Consider the following 11,706-nt stretch of genomic DNA (forward strand, 5'->3'; position numbering starts at 1 on the left):
AATTAGTCACCTGTTCCTTTCTTCTCTGTAAAGAAGGCAGCCAGTCAGGGTTACAATAAAGTAAAAAATCAGAACTGGAGAATGAATAAAACTGGACTAGGGTGTGGAAATTAAAATAAGGCAGAAGTGTCATCTGAAGTGTTTGAGAAAGGGTTTACACACAATTGTAAAAGTATGGACTAAAGTGAAACCTGATAAAAAGAAAAAGGACAGATGACATTTCTCAAGTCAAATAATACAATCATGATCATATTTTAACTTTATTCTGGCATATGCATGTTCTTCTTAAGTGTAGTCTTAAGTTTAACTGAGTAATAAGTCAGGAATTGGGTCTCTGCAGAGGCAAAATGGTTTCTTTACCTAGAAAGCATCATACATTTCCAGAGAAACATTTTAGACCTATCTTCTGAAACACTAAATATAGTTTATAGTGTATTGTGTCAGACCAGTGTTTTAATTTGGCAGGCAAAGCAGCAGCTCTGACTTTACTCTTTTTTTGTCGTTTGCAGGTTTGTGTGCAGCTTGGTTTACTATGGTCTTACCCTTAATGTGGGTGACCTAGGTGGAAGTATTTATGCCAATTTAGCCCTTTCAGGGTTGATAGAAATCCCAGCATACCCAATCTGTATTTACTTGATTAACCAAAAATGGTAAGTATGGACTCTATCAACCCATTCAGGGTTTGGCTTTGTTATAATTTTTCTCAAAGATAGGTTTCCTGTATGTTACACCTCTTAGCTTATCTCTGTTGCGCAGGGCTTCCTGCTTCAGTGTTACTACTTCATTATATTCTCCTGAGAAACGCATTTTTATTTGAAAGTGCCATTAATATGTCTTTATTTCAAATAACAGCAGTTTAACTTGTTCTGAGTAGCTCACTTATTAATGAGCTGTCTAAATTTGACTCGGAGGTGATGCTCATCTCCTGTATCAGTTGAACCTAGCTGTGCTGACTCCATGCTAACACAAGATGGCATTCTTCCCACCTCTGTCTTGCAATCCGCATTCTCACTGTTAGGTCAAAGCTGTTGCAACTAAACTCAACTGAAGCTGCCGTATTTTTTCATGTGATAGCTGCTGTGTCCACTAGGATATGAGCCGAGCTGTTGATTCAGATATTGAGCCTTTTCCTGAGTCGTGATAGTCTGGACAATGTCTTTCATTTTTTGTAGAATTCACCTCCCAGTCTCTTTTCCAAATGTCTCCTGAGGAATTTTACAGATGTGCACACACAGTGGGAAGCAAATCAAAATTATAGAAACTGTCAGCCACTGCATAAAGACTTCTTAATGCTCATTTTAAGACTGCAGTAGAAGCTTGTTTAAGATCAGTGTGAGAGGAAGCATTTGTGAGAGATGGCATTCAGAATTTTCAACTGCAAATAGAGGCAACGTGAATTTAGAGGACTCATTGCTCTGCAAACTACAGATCTAACGTGGAATAAAGCTTTGTTATCCTTGCATATCAGGTTTGGTCGGAAGCGAACACTGAGTGCGTTTCTATTCCTGGGAGGACTGGCTTGTCTTATTGTCATGTTTCTTCCTAAAAAGAAAGGTAAATATTTCCTTTTGTTTCTGGAGTATGTCATGAGAAGTTGTAAACACAGCATCCTACAGCCTAAGAATTTGATGGTTGCCAGTAGATGAGGATCATACCACATGTGAGTCTCAATTTTTGAAGCCGGAGAAGCTAACTTGCAGAAAGGATAAGCAGCAACCTTCTGAAGAACTTAAGGAAAGCTTGTTAAAAGGCTTGGATTTGAACTTTTGTCTTTGGATTCTGCATTTACTTCTGTCGCTCTTTACATCAGTCGCTCCTTTCCAGTGTTTCTGACTTACCCGAAGAAACATCATTTTTTGGGATTATCTCTCTTTGCTTACACTGATCTGTCATTTAGCTGTGCCCATGCGACTTGTATGTATCTCTCCGAGTGAACGACCCATGTCAAAAGATCCTAAGAATTGAATCTTGGGGCAAATTTCCATCTTCCATTACTGCTCTATGTTGTTCAATATGGTGTGATGGTGGTATCAGTAATGTAGCCACCTAACTTGTAACTCTGAAAATCTTCTGAAGCAAGAGGTGTTTAAGAAGTGTGAAGTGAAATGTCTTTTTTGTAAAGACACACTAATGTTCACTTCATTTTTGGATGTTTTTCAAAATGATAGAAACAAGATTCCACAATGAGCAATTTTTCCTTTTAAAACTACATACATAAATTCATCTAAGCTTGTAAGATCTGTGTATGTATAACATCTGTCATAAGGATAGAAAATGCTTCAGATATTTGAAGCATGATTCAAAAAGATTAAACATTTATGATGGGAGAGTGCATAAGTTGCTCTAGATGGCAATGAATCTAATAGGTAAAACTTTTTTAAGGGGTGCAACTCAAGTTTCCAGAAGTATTCCAGATGCTAGAGCCCAGACACTCGGATATTCTGGTTAGGCTGGTACCAGTATCAGTCCAAGTAGAACATGTGAAACAGATTTTTCAGAGGATAGAACTGTGAAACTCCAGGAAATCAGCTGTGTGCTGAACTGCTGAAGTCAGCCCGGAGTGAAGTGCCTTAGGAAGTGAAATGGCTAACTGGCCAGAAGCAGGCACCTGTTTCTGCTGAGCATGACTTGTTCAAAGCAGTAGTGGCTTATGCTGTAGCCTTCCTTGGTAGGCATTTAAAGTGTATTCTAATGTGCCTGGCATAAGCAAATAAGCACCGGCTGTTCTGACAAAACTGAGCTGGGTGGGATATTTGGTATGGTTCTTTACAGCATCTTCTTGGCTTTTGTTTTTCTTCCAAAGTAATAATGTTAGAAGTATGTTACCATACTATGCAATTGACACTGAATAGGATTCCTCTTACTAAAAAACACTTGCTCACTTTTGAAAAATATATCCATGATTCTTCAACTTACTAACAGAACTAGTTTAGTATTTTATTAGTGGTAGACTTGAAAAATGTAGAGTTTTAGTTTTAGCTTTTACTATATAGGGGTTTTTTATCATACATTTCTAAAATTTGATGTTCTAGAAGAACCTTAATACAGGACTTTAATGCTTCAAAGATGTCGCTTATTTTAACACTGAGGTCAAGGAAAGGAAAACTGAGTTTCTCTTTTTTCTGGTATTGAGCAGTAGTTCCATTCTGTAGTCCCTGGGACTGTTCAGTCATTTAACCCAGTCTTTTTCTATTGGATTATATTTAATAGAATGGAAACAATTTTTGACTAGTAGCAAGTCCTGCCATGAATTTAAAATACATTTCTTCAGTTATTTTTTTCAGTGTGTTACATGGAGAGAGTTCCTCTTTGTACGAATTTGATTGCACAGATAAAGGTAATAAATCTGTAGACATAGAATGCAAATTTTGTTGGATGATTTCTGCTGTTACTGCCTAAAAGAAGGCTCCTTAGATTGTCTTGAGTTGAGAGTTCTCCTGAAGGTACAGATCACCTCTGACAAATACTGTCCTTTGATACCCAAGCATTTTTCCATTATAGCAGATTCTTCAGTAGATTCCTTTTCACTCCATACTGTTATGTGATTGAAATGATTATGGAGATGTGTCTAAGTGCTCAAATCCTGACAAAGATCACATTTTTTTCTCTGTCAGATACTGGAGTGTTTGCAGTGGTGAATAGTCGCTCTCTGTCTTTGCTGGGGAAACTGACAATCAGTGCTGCATTTAACATTGTCTACATCTACACATCGGAACTTTATCCCACAGTGATCAGGTAACACACGTTAATTTTAAGGTCTTCATTTTTCTGAATCTCTTATCTGATCACCTTTTACTTCTCTATTACTTTTTTCTATTAACTATACTATTTCATTTGAGATTTTCAGTTGTGTATGATTATCTGTGGTTTTATATGCTAAATTTCTTCCCTTATCCTCTCCTCACTTCCTCTGCCCTCAAATTTGCAGTCTCTCTTCAGATTAACCATAATCTTTATGTAAGAGTAAAATAGTCCTTTGGCTGCTTCGTATGTTCACAGCCCTCTCTCTACTAATAAGGATAACAATAGTATTGGTGATATTTCTTTAATGAATGATATCTGTAACTTTTTCAGTGCTTTGTAAACCAGACAACTCAAACATTCATACTTGCTTAACCAGCAAAACTGAAGATGGCTGGTCAATAAACTTTGTAAAAGTAACTCGATGCTTCATAGGCCACATGTAAGCAACAGTAAGATTTCACTCAGTAGAGGCAGAAGTACTTTGTGCTTGTGCTGACAGAGCAGAGAAACATCTATCACATGGATGCAATTTTTAATAGATATTTTAACCAGGTATTATTGTTGATGATCAGCCACCAGTGACACTATACCATGGTGCCTTTCATGGATGGGCAAATCTTGCTGATAAATAGGATTTGGATAGAGGAATTTAGCCAATTTCAGGGAGAGACAAGATGCGTTAACTGAAATGGCAATTTTTTTGCCTCTATATGTGTATGTATGTTAGAATTCTGAATGTACAGAGGATTTTTGCTTCTCTGAGCACAAAGCATATGTTTTAATTCCTGTCTTGGGATGCTTTCAGTTATGTTTGACTTTTCTTTGCCAGTTAATGTGCTCAGGGTCATGACTGATTTTATTTTTTTTTTCCTTGCTCAATGGCACTTCTCAAAAGTTGTAACTTCTCTTATGCAAATGTTATTGATTAATGATTATTTTTGTTTTCTTAGGAATGTTGGAATGGGTGCCTGCTCCATGTTTTCCCGTGTTGGTGGAATCATTGCTCCTTTCATACCTTCATTGGTTTGTCTGAACTTCTCACTGTTATGTATATTTTTGTTTTGTGGCTCTGTATCAGAGGCTTACAGAAGTGGGAATATTTTGGATAAATTATGTATATAAAATATGTAAATTGCATGTCTTAACAATATTATGGTCGGCCAAAGACATTGCAATATAATCTGTATGATAAGACAAAAATTCAAAGTTATTTAATTCAGAAAGTGTTTTAACCCTGTAAGAATTTTGGGACTTAGCTACTGGACTTTAGCAATATAGTAATTTCAAAATACCAAGATGGTGATACCCAATTTTAAACGCTAAGTGAGCAATAACGAAACACCCCACATAGTTAAAAGATCTACTGCATCAAGATAAAACATATGGGCTCAATAACTCATACTTCTGAGAATAAATTAGTTTTTCTGTCAGTGCACTTCATTGCTGACAATTATAATCCATGGATATTCAAAGTGATTTATCTTTCAATGAATGAAGATGGTGTGGGGACCTGATATACCTCCAAGGCTTTTGAGCCCAAACTTCACAGAAGTCTGTCAAGGTAAAGAAAAATTCTAAAGCACGGAACATGGGGATGATACTGTTATTTTCCTCTATGTTCATAGTCTTATGTGTATGCAGGTAAAAGTGGTAAAAATTTTCACACAACCTGCTTGTTGAGGTCAAGTGACAGTTCCTTTAATGTGACAGACTTAATCTGGAATAACTTTCTTCTCTGTCATTTGCTATCTTATGTCAGGTAGAGGGCTAGCAAAAAGGCAGATGAGCACAGTGAGCCTTTTAATCTGCAGAATGAAACATTGGGTAGGGAAACACTGGATAGGTAAAAGTGCGAGCACCTCCACGATACAACAGGCAAAGCCAAGACGGGTGCAGGTCTCCCAGGAAGATTTAATAGGCAGCTTTTATGTAGCAGTTGCAGCATCCATTATGTTGTATCTAGCAGAGGTTTGGCATTGCAGGAGACACAAATCTTGGATCATCATATTTGAAGGGGGTCCCATGAAAGTGAAAATAGCTCTGTTTAAATAACAAATGAACATTGATTTGAGGGAAAAAATAAATATCTTTGTTTTTGGAATTTCTTCAACTATTTTAATGCATTTTCAGTATCTCTTGTCTGAGGATCTTATGAAAAGGGTGGGAATGGGAAAAGTTAATTGCTGAGATAAGAGATGAAATGATGCTCTTGTATTTCATCACAGCCTGTTATTTTCTCAATTTAGAATTGTTCTTTTCAAAAACTCACTTTGTATAGTAACAAACAGCTAAACTCTTGCCTTTTTTAAATGAGCCTGCTTTACTGGTTGTCTAAAAGTGAACACACACATTTTGAAGCTATATTGTAGATGAATTATATTTTTGCACACACCTTTCCCCATTATAGTTTTGTTTTGTAACAAGCCATGTGAAAACAGGGACAGCCATCAAAGGAGGAGTATAAACACTGCTTAGGCTGTCGGGGTGATGACAAGAAGGCCAAAGCCCAGTTGAAGCTAAAACTAGCAAGGAGCATAAATAGAGATTCCATCAGCCAAAGGAAATTCCGAGAAAATGTTTGGCCCACTGTTAAATGGGATGGACTTCCTATAGGTGGATGGGATGGAATAAACTGAAATACTTAACTTTTGCTTTAGTCTTCATAGGCAAAGCCTGACCCAAGACTCTGCATATCAGCACAGTTGAGGAAGCAGAGGGCCAGCAAACAGTGGAGGAGCAATAGGTTCAAGAACACTTAAAGCTGAAAGCTTTCCATTCCATGGGATAGCATTCCGTAAGAGGTGATGAAAGAACTGGCTGTGATAGTGAGGCAAGTGTCCGTCATATGTGATAAACCTTTGTTGTAGAGAAGAGTCAGTAATAGCTGGCGGGGGCGGTGGGGGGGGCTAATGCTATGTGCATCTTTAAGATTAGGAAGTGGATCCAAGGAGTTATGGACTGAGCAAGATCTGGGAAGATCATGGGACATGACTACTCAGAGTCTGTTTCTGAGCATGTAAAGGACAAGAAGACAATTGGGACCAGTGAGCATGGATTTACTAAGGACAATTCATTCTCAGCCAGTTTGATAGCCATTTCATCACAGAAGGTAATATGGATGAGGAAAGGGAGAAGAACAGGAAAGGCTTTTGTAAAGCTTTTGACACTGTCCCACAGCATTCCTGTTCGGAAGCTGAGGAAGTGTCCTGGATGAAAGGAATATTAGATTTGAATATTGCATGGACCACCAGGCTCAAAGGGATAGTGGCAGGCTCAGTATTTGGTGACTGGTGGCAAGTGGAAGATAAGACAGAATACATCCTCCTCATATTTTTAAAGGATGCAAAATAAGGAGTGATTGACACACCAAGTCGTAGATCTTGAGTCCAGTGGGACCTTTTGGACCTACAGGAATCCCATGAAGGCCAACAAGAATAAAATTCTGTTTCTAGTGTGGACTAATTACATGGTCAGTACAGGCTAGGAGCCAACTGGCTGAGAAACAGCCTTGCTGGAAGAGATAATTTGAATGGGATGCTAGTTAAATGGGATGACAATTTAAATGGGAGCTAGCAGCGTCCTTATCACAAACGGGCAAACTTCTCACTGAGCTACATGAGGCCCAATTCAGTATGTGGCCTACAGATTAAGTTCTCTCCCAGTTCTAGAGCAATGTTGAAAAAAATCTGGGGAGGGTCCAGTGGAGGGTAACCAAGATGGTCGGGGCCTGGATCACATGGCTTCAGATGAAATCTTGAGGGAATATTGTACCTTTGATCTTCCCAGCAGCATGGAACAATTCAGCGGTGGTCAATGGCCACAAGTTTTGACTTGGGAGGTTAGATAGGAAATTGGGAAAATATTCTTTGAGAGGCTTAATGCAACCCTGAAACAGTCTACTCAGAGGGGTAATCACTGTCCTTGGAATTTTTTCAATACTTGGTTACACAAAGCTATGATTGAGCTGGTCTAGTGTTGGCTGTAGTCATGCTTGGAGTAGGTGGTTGGCCTAGATGACCTCAAGAGATCTCTTCCAACCAGCATGTCTGTGATTCTATGATATCTCTGGCCTACTACAAAGTGATGTTGCATTTCTTAAAAAGTACTTGTGTTATGGACAGGAATTGAGTATCAATTCAACAGGCATTTCTTTTAAAGTCCATCTCAAAATCTGTGTGGATCTAATAGTATTGGTAAGATACAACTGACAATATTGGTTAAACAGTAGGATTTGTAATTTTTATGCTAAATACGAACACAAACACTTGCCAGATGGAATGGTTGTAAAGGTTAAGTGCTTTAATATGCTGTATGAACTAGAGGGAACCAATTTCAACCTAACTCTCTGTTCTTTTCTCCAGAAATCTGTACAGTGGTCTCTGCCTTATATTGTGTTTGGAGCAACTGGTCTTTTGTCTGGGCTCTTAAGTTTATTGTTGCCAGAGACCTTAAACAGCCCTTTGCTAGAAACTATTTCAGACCTACAAGTATGCTCGTACTGGAGGCTGGGTGATGAAGCCATGTCATTGCAAGCCCTAGATGGCTCACAGGTATATTCTTTTTTTTTTCCTGGTACTTTTCTGTTGTGTTTGTTTCAGCTGTCAGCTTGAATATGCCACTCTAAATAGATCAGGATAGTGATTCTTGGCCTGTGGAGGATAGACCCCAAGGAGATATAGAAGATAGTTTAGTAACCTCACAATCACGTCTGAAAATTGTCTGAAAATGCAGGCTGAAACTAGCTGGGTTAATTCATCCCTTCAAGGCCAAAAGCTTACTGTCCTTTCCTTTGGGATAAAGGACTCAGTGGTGTCTGTGCCTCTCTAATCTCCAAGATGGATTGCTGCAGTGTGCTTCATGCAAAGCTGGCCATTGAAGTTTGAGAAGCCTTAGATGTTAAAAAACAGAAGCCTGTTTGTGAAGGACTGTTCTCAAAGGCAGTACACTACTTCTGCCCTAACCTGCGCTGGCTGTTCTGTGATGTCAATTGTTAGGTCTATCTTAGAGAGTCTTTAAATGGGTTAAATCCAGGCTAACATCTGAGATCTGTCCCAGTGTTGATCCTGGGAAATGAGATTCATTGAAAATGTTGCAACTACAAAACTCCCAGACAAAAGCATAAATAAATGTGGCAGCAGGATGTTTTTCAGTGAAGTTTCCTTGAATGTTGTTTTTTCATACCACTTTATACTTTTTTTGTCAAACTCCTGGACACCTCTTGAGGAGTGTACATCTTGCAGTCGTGTGGAGGTTTTTTTACATGACTGCTCCCCTGTGAATGGAGTGGGATTAGAGAGAAGAAGCTAGAGAGCTGGAAGTGGGTGTTTGAATTTGGGTAAGGTTTTAATGCTTAAATCCTGGTCCCCAAATTTTAGGTATTAATGGCCTAATAAAAATTGAATAAGTGGTCAGAAGACTTGAAGGGCAACTCGTAACAAAAAATGTTAGTTGTCCCATTAGGCTGAGATGAGACGGGATCCTTATAACAGCTTTTACTTTCATTTGACTAATTTTTGCTCAAACAGCTTGAGATTCACAGGTAGTCAAACTTATTTTCACAGAAATCAGGAGGCAGAGTAACATTTATTTCTAGAATGAGAAAAGTTGCTTCCTTTCAAAGGCTTCAACAAGTTCCTTGTTTACCAATTTTTAGCTGTAATATTCTTGACAGGACAGCACAGTTTAGTGACAAAAGCACCCTTGAAAGCTTGAAAGAGGCAGCCTTGTAACAACTTTATACTTTAGCTACTTTACATGCACATTTTTTTAAACATTTTTAACCATACTAGATAACGTGTTATGGCACCACATTCTTGCCGGCTACACAAATCCATCATACATTTATATCAAGTTTACAGCAGCTGTTATTTTGGTAATTACATCATTATTATATATTAACTGTGCAGATGGCTTACTAACAAAAAACAATTCTAGCAAACAGTGCAGGTGTTACAACTTGAGGGGGGGGAGTCACATTTTTATCTTCCTTTCTAACCAAGTAAGGTCGGTGTTATCCTTTGGGGTGACAAGCTTTGCCTGTCTCACAGTATTTACACAACTTAGTTCACTTATATTAAGCAGTCTTCTCAGGATTAAATCTTCCCTGCTTGCACTTCTGCAGGCTTCTTAAAAATCCCAACCTCAACAGGATCCAGAAAAGAAAAAAAAAATTAAGAACATTCTTCAGGAACACTTTTCCCCAGATGGATTAAAATTATCGAATCCGAATGAAAGAAGTCATTGGTTCAGGCATGAAGTAATCCTGTAACTTCACTGAAGTTGTATCTGGAATGTCTGTGACACATTAGGGGTTTATTTTAAAGCTCAGAGAAAGCACTGATAAAATGGAAAGCTGTTAAACATTAACCCTATTTGACAAGGCCATGGAGAGGTCTTATGAAGCTGCTGCAAGAGAGATGTAGAATTTATTTGGCATACCCTGAATTCCCCCTGTGGAATCCATTGTCCTTTTGTACCACTTTCAAGATAACACGCGTTCCAGTTGCCCAGAATGGAGGTTTTGTCCCTGTTAACATACATGAATGTGATATTCAAGTTGGACAGCATCCAGTGATAGCCTGACTTTTCTCAAATAATTTTAGAAATCCAGAAAAAAGCGTAACATGATTCCCTTTATATCTTCTGACAGGTCTTAGTGCTCAAACTGTTTGAAATTCCTTTGCAGTTAACGCACATTGCTGTAGCAAAACTCCTCTGAAGACAGATCTAAAACTACAGATTTTGCTTGCATGGTACTGTCAGTCAGGAACATGATTTCCATTTCTCTGTTTTTCACCCTCTCTCACCCTTCTCATACAACTAGGCAGGCAGAAGTCTTAGGGTGGATGCAAGCATACTGGAAAAAAAATCCTAAATCCTCAAACTAGGAGTTTATACTAACAAGAGAGTCTTTTTAACTGGAATAATTTGTATCAGTTCCATGGAAAAATGTGACACTGGCCAAATAAAAATCAATGAGCTGTATATCTTACTTTAGTTTGGATGTGTGATATAGATTACGTTGTTAAAAGGACTCTGGCTGGAGTAGGTATGCCTATAATAGGAAGTTTACTTTCTGAACATATGAAGTGGTAATGCTTTTTCCCTTTTCGTAACACCTTGAGTTACTATTGCAGGGGAATCTTTTTGATTAAACTTGCATAGGAAAATGCCCATGCTACACATGGAGAAGCAATTCAAGATGGAGAAGCTTTTACCTAATCAAGTAATCTGTGTGTTCTGAGCCTCTGTTTCCAGTAGCTCACCACACAGTAGGGACTTTAGACTTAAGTTAGGAAAGCTGAGTAGATTATCACTTCAGAACCATTCTAGCTGGTCTCTCTCCTGCATGTATTCTCTAGTGTACTGATGGAGCAGAGAAAGTCCATCCTTTAGAAGCCTGTCTGTTTTAAAGAGATTCTGAAGAGCCAAGGACACAAAGAAATCTTAATTCACATAATGTCTCTTACAAAGTTTTAAGACAGTGATTTGACCTGTCTTGTCTTTCTTTACTAGCATTCCGACAGAGGTGTGATGGTTCATGCCTATGTATTTTGAGATTTAGTGGCTTCTGTGCTAACCAATGACTTCATTTTTGTTTCTAGTCTGGAGACAAAGACAGTTCTGCAGGGAGTGGAAGTGAAGATGAGGAGTTTTATGATGCTGATGAAGAGACTCATATGATGAAGTAATGAAAAGAAGAGGGACTGGCCTGTTTTATGCCTTTTACTTGTTCAGTCAGTCCAGCTGTAAGACAAGTACTGCGGACCTCACCTGTCGGGGAATGTAATTGGGCAAATGCCTGTGTTTTTTCCTGACTAGGAGAGGGGTTTGGGTACTGTTCAGACCAATTACACCACTGAAGCTCTCCATACAAGACAGCTGTTCAAATTCTTGTGGTTCGAAATGACAGTACACGGACTGCATTTGAAGCCAGGTGAGACAGCAAGGGTGGGATGATGT

General features: G+C 38.5%; 1 protein-coding gene across 1 annotated transcript in view; it reads left to right on the forward strand.

The window, feature by feature from the left end:
* Nucleotides 1-11,441, forward strand: part of SLC22A15 (solute carrier family 22, member 15) — a 34,794-nt gene extending 23,353 nt beyond the window's left edge. The window contains exons 7-12 of the mRNA XM_009700293.1: nucleotides 510-650; nucleotides 1,469-1,554; nucleotides 3,615-3,735; nucleotides 4,695-4,767; nucleotides 8,106-8,294; nucleotides 11,349-11,441. Coding sequence (XP_009698595.1) covers nucleotides 510-650; nucleotides 1,469-1,554; nucleotides 3,615-3,735; nucleotides 4,695-4,767; nucleotides 8,106-8,294; nucleotides 11,349-11,435 — 697 coding nt within the window. The 3' untranslated portion in view covers nucleotides 11,436-11,441. The remainder of the gene's footprint in view (nucleotides 1-509; nucleotides 651-1,468; nucleotides 1,555-3,614; nucleotides 3,736-4,694; nucleotides 4,768-8,105; nucleotides 8,295-11,348) is intronic.
* Nucleotides 11,442-11,706: the final 265 nt, after the last annotated feature.

Source organism: Cariama cristata, unplaced genomic scaffold (assembly GCF_000690535.1).
Source record: "Cariama cristata isolate BGI_N322 unplaced genomic scaffold, ASM69053v1 scaffold4905, whole genome shotgun sequence".
Taxonomy (NCBI): Eukaryota; Metazoa; Chordata; class Aves; order Cariamiformes; family Cariamidae; genus Cariama; species Cariama cristata.